This window comes from Phascolarctos cinereus, unplaced genomic scaffold (genome assembly GCF_003287225.1).
Source record: "Phascolarctos cinereus isolate Bilbo 61053 unplaced genomic scaffold, phaCin_HiC Scaffold_5;HRSCAF=322, whole genome shotgun sequence".
NCBI classification, from domain to species: domain Eukaryota; kingdom Metazoa; phylum Chordata; class Mammalia; order Diprotodontia; family Phascolarctidae; genus Phascolarctos; species Phascolarctos cinereus.
This window is the reverse complement of record NW_027555958.1, coordinates 254,550,972-254,574,691: the sequence shown is the minus strand read 5'-3', so window position 1 is coordinate 254,574,691 and position 23,720 is coordinate 254,550,972. Positions and strand designations below refer to the sequence as shown.

The 23,720-nt window shown below is 41.7% G+C and overlaps 1 protein-coding gene across 1 annotated transcript in view; it reads left to right on the top strand.

Moving 5' to 3' along the window:
- The first annotated feature begins 3,722 nt into the window (after nucleotides 1-3,722).
- The window catches only part of LOC110194344 (uncharacterized), a 55,458-nt gene continuing 35,460 nt past the window's right edge, over nucleotides 3,723-23,720 (top strand). Inside the window, 5 exon segments of the mRNA XM_078155696.1 lie at nucleotides 3,723-4,916; nucleotides 5,482-5,629; nucleotides 10,164-11,269; nucleotides 11,271-11,296; nucleotides 12,599-12,617. Of these exon segments, the coding sequence (XP_078011822.1) occupies nucleotides 4,500-4,916; nucleotides 5,482-5,629; nucleotides 10,164-11,269; nucleotides 11,271-11,296; nucleotides 12,599-12,617 (1,716 nt within the window). The 5' untranslated portion in view covers nucleotides 3,723-4,499.

The following is a 23,720-nucleotide window of genomic DNA, read 5'->3' as shown; positions in this document are numbered from 1 at the left end:
AAGTTCAAAATCCATTTAGGGAGAGCCTTAAACATTTCGGAAGAGCATCTAGGTTAAAAATTGTCTTATCTTTTTATTTACATTGTTAGCTGTCTTTTTTTTATTTTCCTAATTATTTTGGGCTTGGAATGGCTCCTACAAACACCAAGGTAGGCATGCACCTATGGACATTTTGTAAAAAAAAAAAATTTGCTTATTAATTTGATATACGTAATCCCTGGGCTCTTCAGCTATGAGAGGCCTCACAAAGGGCTATTAATATTGCGAGAGTCCGAGAAGTGTGTATCAGGGTCATTTTAAGAATATTGTTAGTGTCTAGTCCCTGGGGAGGCAAACAAAAAGAGGGTAACAGCTGAAGCTTCCCCAAGTTGCCGAAGTGCTATCCAGAATTGGGATTGGACCAATATGCTTGAAAGCACCCCACTTTGATTTGCTGGGACAAAAATATGTAACAGGGAGGAATCAAATAAGATGTTGATTGAGAGAAGTCTCTGTTCAACGTGATTAGTCCACCAGTTTGATGGTTACAAAGCATCGGTTTTGGTTTCAAGGCATCTAAAGGGCACCTCACTGTGGAGTGTATATGTACTCAGGGATCTCCAGATGATTGACTGAGAATAAGAGGGACAGACTCTTATCAACAGAGCTACCTCTCTATATGGTCTAAAAAATGAGTTGACACACCAGCTCGATCTTTTTCTTGCTCACTTCCGGGCTCCCTTGTCATTGTTTTCCTTTCACTTACTTCCAAATACAGTGAAGGGGAAATAAGAATTTCTCCCTCCCTCTTCCAGGAAGCAGGACGCAGCACAAGTACCTGCTGAAGAGCAAGTGCTTGCCCAGGGAGTGCAAGAGGGGAATTCTTGGACCTCAAGTTCCTGTCTCCTGTATGCCTTTGTTTCCCTTTTTGAGTATAAGTTGGAAAACCGAGAGCTGACTTCACAACCCAAAACAATAGGGGATGGGGCTGGAGGAAAGGGGCGCAATGACAGATTTACTATAGAAGTACATGGCAAATGCAGACATGTGTGTGCCTATTTGGCATATACAGAGCTCACGAACCCTAAGTCCTCTGTTTAAAAAAAATGGATTTTTTTCCTTTTTTTATAGTATCTTATTTTTTCAAATTATATGTAAAGACAATTTTTAACATTCATTTTTACAAAATTTTGAGTTCCAAAATTTTCTACCTCTCTCTCCTCTTCCTAAAACGGTAAGCAATCTAATATAGGTTTTTATATTTTGTAATGCTCTCTATTTCTTGTTTGGTCATGAATACTTCCCTTCTCTATAGATATGACAAGGAATATAGATATTCCTTGCTCTACTAATTTGCTTTATATTTTACCTTTTATGTATCACCCTTTATGTATAAATCTTGTACCCATTTTGACCTTATCTTGGTATACGGTGTAAGATATTCATCTATACCTAGTTTCTGCCATGTTGTTTTCCAGTTTTCTTGGCAGTTTTTGTAAAATAGTGAGTTCTTATCCCAGAAACTGGGAGGCCAACTTGCCCAAAGCCACACACAGCTAGTAGGAAGAAGTGCTAGAATTTGAACTCAGATTGCCGGACTCAAAATCATTGGCACCATGCTGTTTTTGGCAATCCATCCTACTCTGTGCAGCACTTACTCCTCTAATCCCAAGAAGCAGATGCGTCAAGTTTGGGGCTGAGGGTGAGGGCTGACCAATGAAGGCCTACTCCTTAGAGCATGCTGAGATCTGCCCTTCTTAATGGATTATAATGAGCATATAAAGATATTCCCTGCCTGGCTCCAATAAATCTAATTCTAGACAATACTGGCTGATTCTGTGTATTACTGAAACCTTTTGGATTCCAGAGCTAATAAATGTACATACAAAAAAGGAATAATCTGTTCACTCTGGAACTAAATGTACATATAAGTGACTTGGGCCCTCTATGGCCTTTCTGTTTCTTGTCCTTTCCAGTAAACCAGTGAGGTTCACTGCTGTGAACTGCCAAGTAAGAGGAAGGGCGTTACTTTATGTGGCCCTCTGGCCCCCTCTGGCCAGTGGGACCTCTGTTTCTTTTGTGTTTATTCTTTCCTGATCCAAGATGAAGGAGTGTTCCAAAAGTGGAGTGCCCAGGAACCTGCGGGAATCCTTTAAAGCCATAAGAGTTCCCACTGGCGATCAGCGTTGGTAGCAGAGTCTACTAATGTGGTAGCGGCCAGCTCCAGAGAAAGGGCAGGAGTGAGCTGGTAACCAGCTCATATTGATTGGCTCTAAAAACCAGCTGTTTACATTTTCAGGCCAGAATTGGATGACACACTTCCGGCCTCGGTAGCCCTGGAGACAGAGAGGGTGTACATTTACACCTTTGATATCAGCAAATGCTACAAATCAGGACTTGATTTATTGTTTTGCCAATTGTCTACTCTTAAGGAAATGCTGGAAAAAAAAGTCTTAATGCTAATTGAACCTTTAAGTGTGTCATGTGGACATTTTCTTACCTTCCCCCAACCCCCAAAGCCAGTTACAGAGATACTGGCTGAGGCTCTAGATCTTCAGAACCCAGCAGAGATTTAAGCCTTTGTCCTTTCAGTCACTTCCAACTCTCCATGACCCCTTTTGGACTTTTCTTGGCAAAGATAGTAGAGGGGTTTTCCAGGCAAATGTAGTTAAATGACTTGCCCATGGTCACAGAGCTAGGTCACATCTGAACTCAGGTCTTTCTGATTCTAAGCCTGGCTCTATCCACTGTGCCACCCAGCTGTCCAAAGCGTTAGGGCTCCTGGGATATGAATCGAGGACCTCTCCCACCCAAAGCCAGAATCCTACCCCTAGACCTACACTTAGACCCAAGAGTGACAACCTAAGCCTAAGGGGAAACCAAATGAGGACTCTACAAAGGGAGAAAGGATTCACCAGGCTAGGAGTTTAGAGGTACCCTTCCACCCTACATATTCTACACACATGCTTTACTCTCATTGCACCCTAAGTTTGAGCCCACTCTCCCCAAGAATCCTGACCGTGCAAGGAGAGAGCGTGCCCCTTGGTGTATCAATGTTTTTGTTAACTACTGTTCTTGCTATACTTCTTAGTAAATTTCTAAAGGGAAATACAGTTGCACTGGTTGATTGATAATGAGGAACACGCTAGATGGCGGATACAGGAGTAGGAATACTAATTCCTCAGGTTTCCCCTGAGAACTGTGACAGGCCCCAAGTTGTTAGTTCCAGGGAGAGCTGGGAAGTGTTTAAAGAGGGGGTGCTACAAAAGGATAGTGGCTTTACAGCTATTAAATACCTTAGCGGCCATGTAGGCCAATCGCTTCATTTTATAGATGAGGAAGAAAGGCTAAGTGATTTGCCCAAGGTGGGATTTGAATCTACGACAAACAGCAGTCGTCAAGCCTCCCTGGGTAGGCACGCTCTACCCGGGATGCAATCGGGGAGCGAGGCCTGGACCACGTGGCCTACCCGGCCGGCGGCTCCTCCGGCAGCGCGGCGCCCGGATGCCGAGAGGAGCGTCCAGCCTCGGAGCCCCGCGTTCTCTCGACCCCGCCCCTTCTCCCTGCCCAGCCCAAGGGCCGGCTCCCGGGATCCGTAAGGAGAGCGAACAAGCCAAATCACCGAGGTGACCGGTCTCCTACGTCTGCTAGAGAGGCGAGAATTGGATGACACACTTCCGGCCTCGGTAGCGCTGGAGACAGAGAGGGCGGGGTCACGTGCCGGGGGCGGGGGCGAGGCCGGCTCCTGGACTGTGGGAAGGGGCTCTGGGCACCTGAAGCTCCTAGGAGGTGGGCGGGGGGGCGGAGGAGCCCCGGAGTGGGACGCCGGGAGACCCAGAAGAGTGCGGGTGTGTGAGGAGGGGGAGCCGTGTTGGCCCGGGATCAGGGCCCCCGCTCTCCCGGGGAACTCTTTGGGATTTTGCGGAGCCTCCGAGGAATCCAGTCCCGACGACCACGTCCAAAATCTGGGACATGTTTTGCTTGTTCCTTTTCCAGAGCCTCTGGACTGTTGGGACTGATGGATTCTGAGCCGGTGTGACCTGGTTTGTTTTGTTTTCACCTGTCACCCTTGTGTCTAATTTTGGAAAACAAAGGGTTGACCTGACACACACAAGTGCACTAAGTGCACATCTTAGTGTTCAGGATTCTAAAACGATCCAGATCATTTTTTGCAAACCTAAAAACTTAGTGAGGGTAAAGAATAGGGAGTGCCCAACCTTGCTCTTCTGTTCTAAAGTGGAAAAATTTTGGAATTTGAATTAGTATTTTGTTCAGGCTTCTTGACTCTTATCACAGTTTTGCTTTATTTTCACTAAATTTCATCATTTTCCTAGCCTTCATCTAAATCATTATGCATTTTTAAGTGCCTACTACGTGCCAGGCTAAGTGCTGGGATTCCAAATTCTTAGAAGCACTGATAATTCGTCTTAAGTTAATAGTAAATGCTTTAGGACCACCCCTGAAAGAAGAAACACTCCAGGGCATCCTAGGCAGAATGAGCCTTCAATGCTGTCGTCAGAATGGCTCACCTGAGGGAAGCTGTAACCCTAGTTTTCCAGGCTTCTGAGGAGCAGGAAAATCTTTTGATAGTGAAAGTGGAGGAGAAAAAAGACCTTACCTTTAACCAGGAATTTCAGCTTGGAAAAGACAACTTCTCTGGCCAAGAAATCTGCCCACGTTTCAGGCAGTTCCGATACCACGAGGCCCCTGGACCTCGGGAAGCTCTGAGCCAACTACGGGAACTTTGCCATCAGTGGCTGAGACCAGAAATACACACAAAGGAACAAATCCTGGATCTGCTGGTGCTGGAGCAGTTCCTGGCCATCTTGCCAGAGGAGCTCCAGTCTTGGGTGAAAGAATACCATCCTTTGAGTGGAGAAGAGATTGTGACCATGTTGGAGGGTTTGGAGAGAGAACTTGATGAACCAGGACAACAGGTGAGAATGAGAAGTGTAATCTATTATAAAACAAGAGGGAGCTACTATAGGAGAACCTACGGAATTTTAGCAAGCAGCACTAGAAGAGAAGAATTGGGTTTCTTTCATTTCTATAGGCTTCATTGGTTATTCAATTAATTAACATTTATTAATAGACTAGTATGTGCTGGGATTAGTGCTGGGGATACAAAATGAGGCAAAAAGTCCCTGTCCTCAAGGAACTTACAATCTAATAAGAGACAGCATGCAAACAAATATATACAGAGCAACCTATGGACATGATAAATAGGAAATAATTAACAGAGGGAAAGCCCTAGAATGAAGAGGGGTTGGAGAATGCTTTCTGTAGAAAGTCAGGTTTTAGTTGGGACTTACTTAAAGGAAACCAGGAAGGTCAGTAGTCAGCCAGTTATCATTTGCCTTTGGGGTATGAAATGAAACTCTAATTCTAACTTTCCTTGTCCCATTCTCTAATTCTGTATTCTCCGTGGTCTCTTCTCTGAAGTTTGAATTATAATACAGATAGTGACTTTTCAGAAGTACAACTCTGTCTAATTTTCCTTAGGTTTCAGTCCATGCAGAAGGATTGAAAGGGTCGTTGAAGGAGGTGGTACCTTTGGAAGCAACACAAGAGTTAGTGAGCATTCAACTGCAGCTTATGGAGACTCAGCTCAAATGTGAATCCTCAGTACTCCACCGCTTACAAGAAATAGGTGAGGAGTTGAAAATAATCTGAGAAAGCAGGTGGAGGATAGGTGTCTCCTCTGAAGGTAGCAATGAGTTTCTTATTTTAAGAAATAGGAATGTGAATTGCAGTATGCTAATCATTTCAAGGACTGGTATTTTTTACACAAGAGAGTCAGGCTTGCACTTATATAGCTATGCCAGGGAAGGTATGATCAAGACAAGGCAGCATGATTTTGTGGGTAGGGTGCTGGAATTATGATCAGGAAGATGTGGGTTCAAATCCTGCTTCAAACACTTACCAGTTGTGACATTTGGCAAATCACTTAACCTTTCTGGACCTCAGTTTCCTCCTCTGTAAAATGGTGATAATAACAGCACCTACCTCACAGCACTGTTGTGAGGATCAAATCATATAATGCATGTAAAGCGCTCTACAAATGTTAATGGAAACAAAGAACATAAACTTGGACAGACTTTGAGAGAGAATGGAGGATAAAAGGGCCTGGTGTGCTATGGTCCATGGGGTCATGAAGAAAGAGTTGGATATGACTGAATGTCTGAACAACCACCACAAATTATTATTAGCAGTTTAACTGTACACAAGAATGAAGGTACAAAAGCAAACAAGAACGGTCTCTGCCCTCTACTAATTTACATTCTACTGGAAGGGATCTAGTATGTAGATAAATAAATACAAAATAATTTCAGGAGAGAAAGAGAGTACACTAACAACTGGAGAAATTGGGAAAAGCCTTGTATAAGAGGTTTCATCTGAGTCTTTTAAATACAGGGATTCTAAGAGGCAGAGATGAAAAGGGTAGTACATTTCAGGCATGTGATATACTTATACACAAAGGCGATGTTAATAGCTAATAGGCAGTTTAGATGGAATACATAGTGTATGAAATAAGATTGGAAAGGTGCATGAGAGCCTGATTGTAGTGGACTTTAAATGCCAGGTTGAGGATTTCATACTTTGTATTAGAGGTATTAGGGAGCCAGTAAAGGTTTTGAGCAGGGAAGCCACACTGTCAGCTTGGGCAACACCCATGATTCGTGGTTATGATGTGGATGAAGAGCCAGCAAAGGAGACTAAAGAGTGATCAAACAGGAGGAGAACCAGGAGAGAGCGATTTCATAAAAATCAAGAGGGGAGGTCATGTCCAACACTGTCAAATGCTTCAGAGCGGTCAAAAGAATGAAATTTGGCAGTCAGGTGCTTAATCAATGCTTTTCATTCATTCAGTCTAGGGCACTACCAACAAGAAATTGAAAGCAACGTTTTTCCCCCAGAGTTGAAGGCATCGCCATCCTTTAAGTCACTGAGGTTTACAATCTCAGAGTCATCCTTGACCAATTCCTCCTTACCCCCATATCTAATCAGCTGACAAACCTTGTTTATTCTACCACTAGGTCTCTCACTTATGTCCCCCTCCCTCCACTTACATAGATAATATCCCAGTTCTGGTCCTGATCACCTCTAGTTTGGACTACTGATTGAAAGTCTCCTAGTTGATCAGTCTCCCTGCTTCCAGCCTCTCTTTCTGATCTACCCACCACACAGCTGCAAAATACCTAATACCTAAAAAAGCCCATTGCTGGCTCTCCTGGCTCTCATCCTGTTTGATCACTCTTCAGTCTCCTTTGCTTGTCCTTCATCCACGTCAGGATGACTAATCATGGTCCCCTACACTAACTATCCTCACTTTGTGATATCAGCTACCCTTGGGTTCAGTTATTATCCCTATTTATAAACTTATAAATCCAGCCCTAGTCTTTTCTCCTGAGCTACAGTCCTAAATCATAAACTGCTTTTTGTACATTTTGAATTATGTCTTGTAGGCATTTCCAACTCAACACACCCAAAATAGACCTCATTTCACCCTAAATTCTTCACAGTGCTTCATGCATGGAGTAAGCAAGGACAACAAGAATTGAGAAAGTCTGTTGGATTTTGCAATTAATAGATTGTCATTTTTGTTCTTTGAGAGAGCAAATTCAATATATGGCAACAGAAGCCACTTTGCAGTTTTAAGAAATTAGTGTTGGTAAGGAACCATAGGCAACAGATGTAGACCATTCTTTAGGAGTTTGGAGGTAAGGAGAGGAGAGACTTGCTGGAGGAAGACTGAATTGTTATGAGTTTAAGGAGATTTGAGTAGTTTTGTTGGCCAGAGGAAAGGAGCTAGATGAGTGACAAAGAAAGTAATTGGTGCAGTAAGGTCCCTAAAACCTGTGAAATAGGATGAGGTAGGATGAAGAACACAATTTGGTGGGATTAGCTTTAATTAGTAGAGTTGTAAGCCAGACCTTCTAGGAGAGATTAAGGATTTGGGGCAAGTTTATTTACAATAAATAGATTGAAGATTGAAGAAGGCTCAGTAGGAGGCTGAGGTTGTGGGCAGGGGTAGATTTGATTTGGGAAGGGACAAGACTAAACTGGATAGGGAAGAGAGAATTGGGGAAGGAACCTGGTTTGAGGTGGGGCAATACAGGATAACAGAGCAAGGATCTGGAGATAAACTAGAGGAGCATAATACCTATGGGAGATTGTTAATGTAGAGTAGGCAGCAGTAGCTACTGAAGGTTAATGGAGGGGCAGGTAGGTGGCGCAGTAGATAGAGTACTGACCCTGAAGTCAGGAGGACCTGAATTCAAATGCGGCCTCAGACCAAACACTTGACACTTACTAGCTATGTGGCCCTGGGCAATTCACTTATCCCCAGTTGCCTAAAAAAAAAAAAGTTAATGGAAATTCAGATGCTGAGGAAATAAATTTAATAAGAAAAGGACTTTAGCTAACATCCAATCTCTGTTGCTGGACCAGCTGTCCTGGAAACCAGTCTGTGATTCCCCTTATTCAGTTCCGTTAAACTAAATAAACATGAAGTGCTGAAGAAATACAAAGACCTGTGTCTTCTTCATCTACTGTAAGACTTGTGCATGCCCCTTTAGTTATTCCTGACATAATGTCTATAGACAACTTTGCTTTTCTTTCTTACTGAACATAACAGACATGATGGTTGAGATTATTTTTGTGAACAGTTCCATGCAACTGTATAGAAATCATCCCAAGTTCTTCCCACCTGCTCTGCTGGTCCTGAATATCAGAAATCTGAGAAGACAAAGTCTTTGAGAGTCAAGTGATAGAAATGATGATGGTCATCATCATCATAATTTGAGATTTGCAAAGCGTTTCACATTTTATCTCATTTGACTTTCACATCAAACTTGGTAGATTCTATTAACATGTTTATTAATGTTAATATTTTATATTAATAATTTTGTACATGAGAAAACTGAGACTGAGAGAGGTTAAGCCCAAGATCACACAGCAAGTTAGTTTCTGATGGACTATTTGAAATCAGTTCAATGCTGTATCCGTGATGCCATCTAATACAGACTTTGCATTCTGGTATTTACAACCCTTCCTAGACTAGCTGTAGATTATATTCCAACCAAGCCAAGTTCCTGCAAGTCCGTATTGTTGGGTCCAAAATGGATCTCCAATCTTCCTCACGATCTAAGATGCCCCCTGGTCCCCAGGGCCTTACTTTCATAGGGCTTGGTACTCAGACATATGGAAGAGGCAAAGTAAAATACAAAATCTCATTGGTTGATAGACCTTGCTCTTCACCCTCTAAGAGGGTCAAAAATTATGTAACAACATGGGGCTCACAAGATGGGTAAAGCAGGGATCATTTCCATTAAGTGATCATAAGATGAGCTCCTCATACTGGGCGAGAAAGGGTGGTCTGGAGATACAGAAACAAGTTGGAGGACTTTCAGTATTACACCAAAGCATCCCATGCTGGGCTTGGCAGATATAATTGAGCAAAACAGAGTGGAGAGCCCCTCCTCAGCATTCTTGTGGTTACACAAGTGAACTTTATTAACTGATAAATAAGTAGTGAACAGTGAATTTATAGTTTATAAAGTTTGGGGCCTATAATAAGAAAATCTTATCTAATTATCCCTATATATGTAAAATATGCATTAATATATATGTTATTCATGTATGATTAGTTGACTAAACTGACTAAATGTATATTACTAGGTGAATATATCACTTATAATTGCTAACAATCATTACCCCTATGGAATCACACTGAACTGATTAATACTGATTGGAATAAAATAGGGGTCCAGTAAGTCACTTTTCTCAGCATTCCATCTCCCACTTTTTCTTTTGCACAGACTATCCCTCAGGCTAGCCTGGAATATCCTCTTTCTTCTTCTCTCTCATCTAGACTCTTTAATTTCCTTCAATTTTCTTCAGTTTAGGTGCCACCTCCTACACAAAGGTAAACCTAATCCTCCTAGTTTTTTAGTGTTCCTTCCCTCCTCACCTAATCTTACTTAAATATGTTTACCTCTTAAATTCCCTCTCTCTCCTTTCCCCCCCACCAGTAGAATGTGAGCTTGTGTTCCCAGCACTAAGCACGGTCTTTTACATGTAGTTAGTATTTAATGAATGCTAAATTGAATCAGGTTTCTTAGCAGTTTCTTTATTTGTAGCATAAGTACCTAGTGACATTTGTATTCTGTTTGTTGTTTCAGATGATGAGTCTAGGCCTGAGAATGAGAAGTTGAGTCTAAAGCAGGAAATTTCTTTAGTAGAACCTCACTCATTGCTTTTAAGAAGAGTCATAGTGGATGCTCCCCAGCAACCTGAATCTGGACAAGCTTTTGAAACTGAGAGCAGGTTAAAAGGGCATCAAGAAACCCCCACAGTGGAGAGAAGGAAGAAATCTCCTTCCCAGGAGAAAATTTCCAGGGAAATCAGAGAGATCATTCATAAAAAGTTTCCCATAGGAGGACAGAAAGACCACAAATGTGATGAATGTGGAAAATTCTTTACTAAGAGCTCAAATCTTATTCGACATCAAAGAATCCACACTGGAGAAAAACCTTATAAATGTAAAGAATGTGGGAAGGCTTTTAGTGGAAGTACCAGCCTTTGTCTGCATCGGAGAATCCATACTGGGGAGAAACCTTATAAATGTGATGAATGTGGGAAAGCCTTTAGTGTGAGTTCCAATCTGATTCTTCATTACAGAATCCACACATTAGATAGACCTTATGAATGTGATGAGTGTGGTAAAGCTTTCAATTGGAGTTCAGACCTTATTAAACATCAAAGAATCCACACTGGGGAGAAGCCCTATGAATGTGATGAGTGTGGGAAAGCTTTCAATCAGAGCTCTGACCTTATTAAACATCAAAGAATCCACACTGGGGAGAAGCCCTACAATTGCAGTGAGTGTGGGAAAGCCTTCAATCAAAGCTCACTCCTTATTAAACATCAGAGAATTCACACTGGGGAGAAGCCATTCCATTGTAATGAATGTGGGAAAAGCTTTAGTCAAAATGCAGGTCTTATATCACATCTGAGACTCCATACAGGAGAAAAACCTTATGAATGTAGTGAGTGTGGAAAAGCTTTCAGTGAGAGTTCACACCTCATTAAACATCACAGAACTCACACAGGGGAAAAACTTTATCAGTGTACCAAATGTGGGAAAAGGTTTAGTCAAAATGAAGGTCTTATTTCACATCAGAGAATCCACACTGGGGAGAAACCCTACAAATGTGATGAATGTGAGAAAACCTTCCATAATAGTTCAAACCTTTCTAGACATAAGAAAATTCACATTAGAGAGAGGAAAACCTTATAAAGCTAACAAATGTGGGTAAAACTTTTTTTTTTTTGGTGAGACAGTTGGGGTTAAGTGACTTGCCCAGAGTCATACAGCTAGTGAGTATTATGTGTCTGAGGCTGGATTTGAACTCGGGTCCTCCTGACTTCAGGGCCTGTGCTCTATCTACTGTGCCACCTAAAAGCTATTGGTACTTAGTAAGTAGGCTTTTTAGTAGTTTTTATAAGGAGCTCAGTGATAAGAATACTAAGTGTTAGTATTAAGTGTCCTACTTTAGGCTTTAACCAAGTCCCTAAAAGCTTTTATAGAGTATACTCCTGTGTAGCCATCAGAGAGTGGACACTTGAGGAGAGGCACCATAATTGCAATGCAATACTTTTGAAGTGTTTCAGTTGCAGCTCTTCCCTTAAAACATTAGGGACTTGGTTAAAGCCCAAAGTAGGACATCTAGGCCATTTTTTGGAAACTTAATACTCCTATCACTGAGCTCCTTATAAAAAGCTCTTGACAGCCAAGGAACTAATTCTGTGTTTCAAGAACTGTCACTAAGTAGGGTTCAAAAGTTAATCGGCACTCAAGAAAAAATTTGGAACTATGCCTCAAAAGTTACCTGCAACCTAGCCATATTACTGTATCACAAAAAGATCAAACAAAGAAGAAAAGGACCCAAATGTACAAAAACATCTATACAGCCTGTTTTGTATTAGCAAAGAGCTGGAGATTGTGTGGGATGACCCCCATCAGTTGGGGACTGGCTGACCAAATTATGCTATACAATTGTAATGGAATCACTGTGCCATGAGAAATGACAAAGACAGTTTCAGTGAAGCCGGAGAAGCTTTGTATGAACTGATGCAAAATGAAACAAGGAAACAAGCAAACAAGGAAAACACTTTATTCAATAACAGCGGCATTGTAAAAACAACTTTGAAAGCCTTAGACCTCTGATCATTACAATAACCAATCATGATTTTAGAAGACTGATAATGAAGCATGCTGACCACCTCCTAACAGAGGTAATGTAGACTCAGGGTACAGAATGATGCATATGTTTTGGACATGGCCAATGGGGGGAATTGTTTTGCTTGACTATGCATATTTGTTAAAAAGCCTTTTGCTTTTCTGCCCCCTTCCCCCAATTGTGGAGAGGTGGGAAGGAGAGAAAATAATTTTTGTTAGCTGAAAAAATTTAATTTGAAAAAAGTTATTCTGGGGTCTGGAAGAACTTGGGAATTTTTTCAGTTAGCAGTGTCTTAAGTATTCATTCCCTGCGGGCCTAACCTTTGTAAACAATGCCCTCTTTTGTATTTATGTTCCCAATTCTTTGTCTCCCAGGTCAGACCCGGGAATTATTGTAAGCACTTCTTTGTTTACTTCAGTCAAAAAGGCTTAGAGAGCCTGTCTGGTGGTTCATGCCTGTAATTAATCCCTGCTAATGAGTTAGGCTGAAGCTGGTGGATATCTTGAGCTCAGGAGTTCTGAACTGCAGAGAGCTAAGCTAATTGAGTATCTGGGGATAGAAATGGCATTACAAGATAAGATATCCTGGTTTGGTTCAGAACCTGGAATACTATTTCCATTTCTGATTGCCAAATCTTAAAAAAGATACAGTGGATTTGAAGAAGGTATAAGCAAGAAAAAGAAATAGACATTGGCTGTCAAATGACTAGAAACGCTAGACCCAAAAGACTAGAACTCTTCTGGAAAAAAAGAAATAGGTGTCAATCAAATCGGTTCTACAAAACTGTGAATAGGATTGTTGAGGTCAGAGTTGGGAAAGCTGGTTCAGATGTGAAAGAATTCACTTAGACTTTCTAGCCATTGGTGATGAGTACAGGGTGGACCCTAAGAATGTTGGGGTGCTACCTGAAATGATGAATAGAGGTGTGGTTCCTAGCATCCTAAAAGAATTCAGTAGGACAGTCTCCAAGTTAAAGAAGGGCATTTATTGGGGTGATGTACCCAAGTGGGCCTGCTCTCTGCCCCAGCAGGTTCTACTCCATGTGGGAGGCAAAGCATAGGCCGCAGGCCCTGCTCCCCTAAGGGAGCAGAGTGACCCCTACTTCCTGTAGGAGGCAAAGATGGTTAGCTAGATCAAAGGTATGATTTAAATACAATTTTATGGAATAAGAAGAAGGGGACCGGAATGGGAGGAGCAAGCATGGCTCCAAAATGCCTGAGATATCAGGTAGTCTGGACATGATAAGCAAAGAGAACAGGAAAGGGGAGGGGAAGAGTTCTGGAATTGAGGGTACTTTGTGAAAGCACACAGAAGTTCCTGGTGGGGACTTCAATGCATAGTCTTCTTGGATCACTTTTCTGGCTGGTCACATCCTGCATCTTATCTCCTATCTCTTGTCCCTTTGCTCCAAGTGCCTCCAGCACTCTTTTCTTACTCCTCACAAGGATCCTTTCTCTGTTCTTCATTAATTGATTCAACATATATTAAGCTAGTACTCTTTCCACTAGAGTAAGTGCTTGGGGAAATACAAAAATAATTCCTCAACATTCATGGGTTTCACGTTCACAGTTATTCATGGGCTGGCCATGGTTATTTAAATGGGAATTTTTGGAGATCTGTGGCAGTACTTGGGAAAATTGAAGGCGACACATGACACAGTTATGTAAAGAAAACTTTAAAAAGTTTAATGTCGTAAATGAATAAATGCTGTATATCATTAATGTATTTTATCATTTACTACTGTAAGTGTTTGTGTGTATGTTCAGTCATGTCCAATTCTTTGTGACTCCATGGACTATAATAGCACAGCAGGACTTTCTAACCTCCACTATCTCTTGAAGTCTGCCCAAGTTCATGTTTGTTATTTCCATGATACTATCTATCCATCCCATCCTCTGCCATCTCCTTTTCCTTTTGCCTTCAATCTTTCCCAACATCCCAGTAGTGAGTCCCACCTTCTCATTATGTGGCCAGAGTATTCAGCTTTAGTATTTGGCCTTCCAATGAACAGCCTGAATTAATCTAAGTATTGACTGATTTGACCTTGCTCACAAAAGTCTTCTCCAGCACCATAATTCAGAGGCGTTGATTCTGCAGCATTCAGTGTTCCTTATACTCCATGCATTGGTACTGGAAAACAAAGCTTTGACTATACAGACCTTTACTGGAAAGGTGCTATCTCTGCTTTTTAGCATCGCTGTCCAGATTTCCAAGGAACAAGCATCTTTTAACTTCATGGTTGCAGTCACCATCTGCAGTGATCTTTTTGCCCAAGAATATAAAATCTGGCACTGCTTCCATTTCTTCTCCCTTTGTTTGCCAGGTAGTGATGGGACCAATTACCAAGATCTTATTTTTTTTGATGTTAAGCTTTTATACTCTCCTCTTTTACCCTCAACAAGAATGTTCTTAATTCCTCTTCACTTTCTGCAATCAGAGTAGTAGTATAAATTTATAATAAACAGTTAAATTTTGTCAAAAGTTTGCACTAAAGAACCACTGGCTATGCACTGTCTTTGGGAATGCCTCCTCTTTACCTACCATCTGTCCAGATTCAGTCAGTCAGCTTTTCGTAGGAGAAGGAAATCCGTAAAGTGGTTGCTTCAACTACATTGGCAGGCTGAAAAATTCTGCATGGTATGTGAGATACTAATCTCTTTCCCATAGAAACTGCATTTGTTATAGGTGCAGTGTGTTGTTTACTTGCTTTTTGTGTTAAATAAATGTGACTAGAATTATTAAAAATAAAAGTTCAAAGTGGGGCCTAGAGTTATTCAGGGTTTTTCATATTCATGGGGATCCTATGCCCCTGACACCCATGAATGTTGAGGGAGGACTGTACTTTGATAGGTCTGTGGTCTCACTGATGTGGGTGCTCTTTCTAATTAGTATAGCTCACAAGTTATTAATTTCTTCTGATCCTATGCAACTCTTGATCACATACAGAAATCTTCTACAGAGAACCCATACCATGATTTGGGGGCCTATGAATTAAAAGATTTTTATAGTCAAACAGGCACAGTGGAATTTTGTATGTGTATATACAGTGGTTTATTAAACAAGGGAAAAGACTAGTTTAAAGGCATTTGAAAGGAGAATGAGTATACAATTTAAAATACTCTGGCTTTTTTGAACCACCTCAGATATATAAAAAACAGAGTTGTTATTTGATCTCATATTACTTATTCTGCTTAGATCTTAGCAGCCACACATGGACCCACCAAATTCAATTTGAATGAGACTTGAATGAGAACCATATATCACATATGGAAGGGACCCCAGGAGCCGTCTGTTCCACATCATCTCCAACAAGTGGTCTTCCAGTCTTCACCCACAGCTCTAGAGGAGCTTTTTGGTGCTACCTGGGTATCCTTCATCCAATGCTTCCAACCTCTTCTATCCACATACAACTGCCTGATGCTCTGGACAGCCAACCATAGGAAGAACCCCTGTGGACAGTGATTACTACTGGAACTCCTCAATGAGTAACATACTTCCATCCCAACATACCCTTCCTAACCCAGTGGTTCTGAACCCCCAGTTGCCCTTGCACAAACTCCATTCTCTATCCTCCACTGACCACTCCCTTATTCCCATTCCTCTTGACCGACCCTCCTCAATCCCTTTTAACTCTACCCAACACATCCTGTTTACCCTTTCTGAAATGCTTTCTCCATAAATAGCAGACTGGATTTCATCTTTAAGCTTTTCCAAGATAGTCCTTTCATCTTCTTGCATTCACTTTCCAGCACTGTTGTACTTTCACTCATTCCCCCCAATTCATTGGTCAGGTGGGGGAGGCGGAATATTCCTTACTCCATTAACATCCAGATTCTCCCTCTAGTTCCATCACTACTTCTTCTTCTTTGAAGTTCACTCAATGCATATTCATCACCCAATCAAGATTCTGAGACCTGACTTCCAAGACACTTTCTTTCCCAATGAGTGCAGTGCCTGGCTCATAATCTTCCTCTTCTCCCCAACCCATGCCCTCACGAATACATACTGATGCTCCCTCAAAAATCCTAATCTCCCAGTTCCTCAATTTATTCATTTCCCATGACCTACTCCTACATCCCCCCCACAGATATTGCCATCACCCACAAATCTTCCACATCCATGTTCAAGAAATCTGAAATTCCTTAATCTGATCATAATCTGTTTTTATTCCCCACCCCCCTGTCTTGCCACTCCAATTCACTATAACCTTTAATCTCTCCACCCCTCAATTCTTTCCCAGGCCATCACTTCAACCCTCTTCCCTTTCCCTTTATGACCCAGATGATCAAGTTCAACTGTATACTGTACTCTTCTCTTGAGTTCCTTGCTCCTTTATCCTATCAAAGATCTTGCCCTTCCATACATCAGCCTTGTATTACTCCCACCATCTGCTGCCTTTGCTCCTCTCATTTACTGCTTAATGAAGCTGGAGAAAAATCACAAAACTATGCTGACTACATAAACATACCATTACAACTTTATATTCTATAATCTCAACAGAGCCCTCACAGTAATAAGCTTGTCCCTAACTGATTCACTATCTCACTTATCACTGTGGCTTTTCCAAACTTTTTCTTCCCTCCTTAAACTTCCTACAGTTCTCCCTCTATATATTCTCAGTTGAGATTCATGCCTCATATTTTATTGAAAAAAGTGAGGCCATTTTATGAGAGCTCCCTCTTCTCTGTTCTTCGTCTTACATCATTCAGATATCTTGTGCCACTTCCTCCTTTACCCATTTCACATGAAGGGGTGGTCTCCCTGGTTGACAAGGTTAACCTCTCTACCTGTACAAGTTAATCTCATTCCATACTATCTTCTCCAGCAGATTGTCGTGTTCCCCCCCCCCCCATCATCCCTACTCTGTCAGTAATTTTCTGGTGGCCCAGTAGATAGATACCTGGGCCTGGAGCCAGGAAGTCCCGAGTTTAAATGTGGCCTCAGATATTTACTAGTGTTGTGACCCTGGGCAAGTCACTTAACCTTGGTTTGCCTTAGTTTCATCTCCTATAAAATGCCTACCTCTCAAGGTTGTTAAAAAGATTAAAGGAGATATATTTTTAAAAGTGCTTAGCACATAGAAGGTGCTATATAAAGACTTATTACCTTTCCCCCTTCCCCTACTGGTGGCTTCCCTACTGCCCATAAACATGCCCATGTCTTCTCCCATCCTCAAAACATTCTCACTTGCTCTGTCTCAGCTAGTTATTGTCCTAAATCTTGCTTCCCTTTAATGGCTGAACTCCTTGAGAAGGCTGTCTACAACGGGTGCCTCTACTTCCTTTCCTTTCACTATCTTAATGATTCTTTGCAATTTGGATTCTGACTACATTATTCAACCAAAATTGCTCTAATTGTCAGTTCTAATGACCTTTTCTTAATCCTCCAGACCTCTCTTCAGCTTTTGAAATTGTGGATCACCCTGTCTCCAAGATACTCTCTTTTCTACCTTTCTGACCACTCCTCAGGCTTCCATTATCATATCTATGCAAATGACTTGGAAAACCTCTCTCTTAACCTCCAGGCTCACATTTAGAAGTGGATTTTAGACATCTCAAACTGGATGTCCCATAAACATCTTAAACTCAACATGTCCAAAACTGAATTCGTTATCTTTCCCAAAACACTTTTCCCTCTTCCTAACTTCCCTATCACTGTCCAGGGTACCACTAACCTTCTAGTCACTCAGGCTCACAGTCTGGGTGTCATCCTCAATTTACTCTTATACCCCATATCCAATCTGTGGTCAAGCCATCTCATTTCTACCTTTATAACATCTCTTTTGACAGTACCCCGGTGCAGGTCCTCATCACCTCACACCTGGATTATTGCAGTGGTCTGCTGGTTGATCCTTCTACCTCAATTCTGTCTTCATTTCAATCCATCATCCAACTGATCTGTCAAATTGATCTTCCTAAAACTCAGGGTCTGACCACGTTTTTACCTCCCTATTCCATCAACTCAAATACAAAATCTTCTGTTTGGCTTTTAAAGACCTTTGTAACCAGGCCTCTTCTACCTTTCCAGTCTTCTTATACCTTACTCTCTTCCATGTACTCAATGATCCAGTGATACTGGCCTCCTTGCTGTTCCTCAATAAGATGCTCCATTTACCAACTTCAAATGTTTCCCTATGCCTAGAATTCTCTCCCTTCTCATCTATGCCTCCTAGATTGCATGGCTTTTTCAAGTCCAGCTAAAAGGCCACCTTCTGCAAGAAGCCTTCTCTCTGAAATGGCCTCCAGTTTATCTTGTTTATAGATAGTTGTTTTCATGTTGTTCCCCCATTTGACTGTGAACTCCTTGAGAGCAGGGAGTGTTTTTTGCCTTTCTTTTGTATCCTCAGTGCTTAGCACAGTGCCATCACCTACCAAGGAAGCCCACTCCTTTTTTGAACTTTTCTAATTGTTAGTGGGGGTATTTTCTTACATTGGGCTTAAGTTTGCCTCTGCAACTTCCTCTCATTGCTTCTAGTTCTGTCCCCTTGGGCAAAACAGAAAATATCTAATCCTTCCTTCACATGATAATTCATCAAGTGCTTGAAGACTACTATTGTAGTCTCTTTTTTTTAAGTGAAGCAATTGGGGTTAAGTGACTTGCCCAGAGTCACACAGCTACTGAGTGTTACGTGTCCGAGGGCACATTTGAACTCAGGTCCTCCTGACTCCAGGGCCAGTGCTGTATCTGCTGTGCCACCCAGCTGTCCCTATCCACTAACTTTTAACCAGGCTAAAATCTTAAATAGAAAGATCCTCATATACAGCAGTCTCAAGGTCTCTCACCATCCTGCCTACCCTCTGGATGCTCTCTAGTTTCTCAATGCCTTTCAATGGTATATAATTCCATTTTGGAGAAGTTAAATCACATGTAACTGTCAACCCTGATAACAAATGACCAAAGAGCCACAGCAGCTCTGCAATTGCTATTAACTCTAAAAAAAAAAAAACCAGAGAACTCACAGGTTACCAAAACAACGGTTAACTCTTAAAAATCAAATACAACAAAATAAAGTAAAACCTGTAAGAAAGGATTAAGGAGTTAGGTTTCCAGAAAAGAACAAGGGGATTCTGAGGACTTCCAGAATCTTGTGGATAGTCCCTCAACCAATCAGAAAGTGCCCCAGACATTCCTCAAATGACTAGTTCCTTAAGACAGAGCCCTGGAGGCTAACCCAGCTGCAGCCCCTCGGGTTCAAGGATGGGACCTCTACTGAGCAAAGGCTTTTCTCCACTGTGCTTGCTTAATAAGCTTATTGAATATTAACTGACACACCCTGAGGGTGGAGATAGTTGCCATTTTTGAACATGGGATAGGCTGTCCAGGAAGAGTGTAACTCAGATTAACTGGACCAGTCGCAGCCCTGGTGGGTGGAGTATGGATCTTACCAACTGTTTAAAAGTTGATTGTACCACTGAACCAATGTCCACTTGCTACTAAAGTGAGTTGTGCCCGCTTCTCTCTCAAGAAGTGTAATTAAAGGCTTTCCTTCACTCATTCCTATAGTAGTGGTTTTTTTGTTTGGGTTTTTTTTTTAGGCAATGAGGGTTAAGTGTCTTGCCCAGGGTCACACAGCTAGTGAGCATCAAGTGTTTGGTCTGAGGCTGGATTTTGTAGTAGATTTTTGTTTCAGATTTTTCTAACAAAACCAAAGAGCTAACAGTGGTTTTAAGCAAAAAGCTTTCTTTATTTGTTGGAGGAGGGAAACTAGATACATGTGCCAGGGCCCCCTCTAGTAGGAGACCTGCTTTAGTGTGGGCAAATCTCAATACATATACTAGTGGCTATGCAGTGAGCTATAGCCCTGACAATGAGGGGTAACAGCAACAATGAGGCAAGTTTGATTCATAGCAGGACTTTGTGACAAGAACACAGTTACTACAAGGGCTTGTCCAAACTCAGCGACCACTAGGTGCTGGTGTGAAACAATTCTGGGATTTTGCTCTGGCTGAGTTCATCCAGAGGGTAAGTGTAAAGGGTTGTTGTTGTGCCAAGCTCAGCACACAGCTTGTTTGCTGGGCCTTAGCTATGGAAAACAGGGTGTCTCCTAATAGTAAAAAGAGAGGAGTAAAAAGAGTAAAAGGAGAGGTGGTCTTGGCCTGGGGATCCTGACATAATTGAGCAAGAGACAGCATGGAAACTGCACAATTTATGAACACTTTCTGACCTTGTAACTTCCCCCATGATGAAAAATATTTCTTAGTTTGCCTATTGATCAACTCAACCCACATCTTCTACTACAACCCTGCTAAAGTTCCCTCAATTTACCATTCTCTTCTAGACCCCAAATCTCTGCCTCATTGAGTTTTTCCTCCTCTGCTGATTAAAAACTACACTTAGATAGAAGGGAAGAAAGGCCTCTCTTTCCTGAAACAGGAAAAGGGCTGGACTTTCAGGAACTCAGCAAAACCCAGGGAACAACCTGACTTTGGAACTCATGCTGTTTCGGGCTGAGAGGTTGAGAGATTGTGACCCCTCAAAGACAGGAGTACAGAACAGATCATCTGGAATGAATTCACAGACTCAAGCATTCTTTTTTTTTTCTCCCCCCCTTTTTTTTTAAGGCAGTTGGGGTTAAGTGACTTGCCCAGGGTCACACAGCTGGTAAATGTCAAATGTTTGGTCTGAGACCAGATTTGAACTCAGGTACTCCTGACTTCAGGGCCAGTGCTCTATCCACTGTGCCACCTAGCTGCCCCAGACTCAAGCATTCTTTAATTCAAGGTGGCAAAGATTTATTGCTACGCTTTTCAGTGGGCAAGGATTCTTAAAGGATCCTGCAACCTTAGAGAGGTACAGGTAAAGTTTATATAGGATAAAATGCAATAAAACATATGTCAAATATGCTAACTAGGTGATTCAGGGTGGGATTAGGGAGTGGTTAAGGAGTGGTCAAGGAGTGGTCAGTTCTCAATTGAAACTCAAGATAAGAAAAATCCCATTATTCAAGAGAGTATCTGGTCCCAGACATCCTGGGCCCAGTGATAGCAAACAGGAAAAATACTGATCAGCTCTATCTGGTCCTGGAATTTGCTGTCACAGGAAGGGGTGTTTTTAGTTCACTCAGAGAGAAAAAGATTAATTTAGGTTTTTTGGCCCTTATTGGGGCTCAAAGTGATTATCAAGGGACAGTGTTTCTGAGGCTAGGGAGAAATTGGGGGTCCAAGTACAAGCACCCAAACACAAGCACCCCGTCAATGCCACTGTCACTAACAAACACCCAGCATTCCACATATGGTAAAAAGCAAAACTCTCACTGTCTGGTGACTGACTTGATCCAAGCCTTATTTTATAGATTAGAAAATGGATGTCCAGAGATGTTTACTGATTTGCCCAAAATCAGATGGTATATGGGTGTCCCACTTCAGATCTTCCTTCCCTTTCCTCTAGGTTTTCTAGAATGCCTGCTCCATGGTTAAACTTACTTTCCCTCAGTTAAACCTTTTCCTTTCCCACTCTTCCTTCTTGCTCTCACCAAAACCTGGATCCCTCAGTACTGGGTGTGCTGTCATCCATACTCCCTGACTCATTTATCATGTTAGCGGAGTCAGAATCCTCCTTGCTTTGCACTGCTACTTCGGTAAGTCTCTCCCCCTTGTGTTTTGTTGCTTATATAGGTTATATGTGTCCATATGGATACCTGTCTAGATTTGGCTCACTGAGAGGCATGGATAGACATCTCTAGTGTCTCCTCCACCCAACCTTCTCCAAGGAAGACTTTGATCCCCGCCAGGATTTAAATCAGGAGTCTGGGGACAGAGACTGGCCACCCTGCTGTCTTTAAGGAAAGGAAAGCTGTATCTAGCTGTACCTTCTCCTATAATTGTGAGGATTGTGTGGGATGCTACTCAAATTAAAAATAAAACAAAACACAGAGGTGTCCAAGGAGAAAGAGAAAGTTAATTTATTATAGCTATAATTATTATTATTATTTCAGATCTCGAGATTTGGGTGTCCTCACACCAATGGCTCTGATGAGAGGAGACAAGACACAAAAGCAGAAGTCAGTTTATATATCCCTAAAGGAGACTGTCTGTTAATTCAGCTCACAATCTCACATGCGGGACTCTTAACATAAGACAAAGGACATAGCATACATCTCTAGATTTCTTAGTTTGTTGAGATAATGTCAAAGGAGCAAAGAAAAATGTGCAGTTAGGCTAGACTTTGTACTGTGGAACCAGTTTACCACAAAAGATAATTTACAATTGTTTTGGGAAGTCTTAGAGATTGAAGAGACAATGAAGAGAATTGGAAGACATCAGAGTAAGGTCCTGTCAAAGGGAGATAAGGGGAGTAGATAAGGAACCTTTTAAGGGTTTTCTGGAGCCAGATTCTTTTAGGGGCAAAGACACATTTGAATAAGATTAAAAAGTAGGTTAAGGCTTAACCACTAGACAAATTTTAACTACTGATATATTGTACTAAAAAAAATAACTTACAGAAATCTATTCTTAACCCTGTCCTACCTTCTGAATTCATTACCTTAATTACACTGAGAAGTCTTCACTGGGACATCCCATTCAGGATCATTCCCTTTCTCAAATGTGCTCCTCTTAATACTTAGCCCCATGATACCCCAGCCAGAAATCTCACTATTGCAGTATTAACTTGGATTGTATATGGGGAAAAAAACCCTAATACTTTAAATCTTCCCTTTGGGGGTTTTATTCTTATTCATTTCCTAATATCACTGTTAGCATTCAAATGAACAGAACTGAAGCATATTCAAGGGGCCATCTGGATTTTTATGAGTAGGCACCCACACACTGAGCAAATTCTTAAAATAACAGTTTTCTAAAAACCAGTTTTAGAAGCAGTCATGGTCTCCTGCCACAAACTAGGGGAAGGGAATCTAGAACAATTACCCCACCCCACTTAAAGTAAATAAGTGACTAGATGCTAGCCAGATAACCTTAACCAGGCAATCATAGGTTTTGGACTAAATGTGAAAAAGTCCTTGTTTAATTTAGATATCTTTGAAAACTACTGGATTAATTAGAGTGAATATAAGCAGTGTATTCAGATCGATTGAGGAATTTTGGTCACATTCTCTGGGTCACCTATAAACTAGCATACCCGTTCAGTACCCAGGGATTCAAGTGTCTGGCAGGTAATGGTGGAAGCCTTCCAACCAAAGCCCTGAGAAGGAATCACCTGGGGGAAGAAGAGCCCTAGTCCCAGCTTTGATCTGGGTCACTGTTTCAGTCTTTCTCCTCTCCACTCTTGGCCAGAGCGGGACCGTGAGGGCTATGTGAATTTTTAAGAGTTCAGAAGATTTTGTACTCTCAAACTGATCGGCCATGTCACCCCTTCCCCGCTTCGATAAATGCCCTATAGCCCCCAGCATCTCCAGTATCATATATAAAACTCTCTGTTCGGCATCCAAAGCCTTTCAGAATCTAGTCTCTTCCCGGCTTTCCAGTCTTCTTACACTTCATACCACTCACCCACTGTGCAATTTCACTGGCTGTCCCCGAAACCTGGAACTCTCTCCCT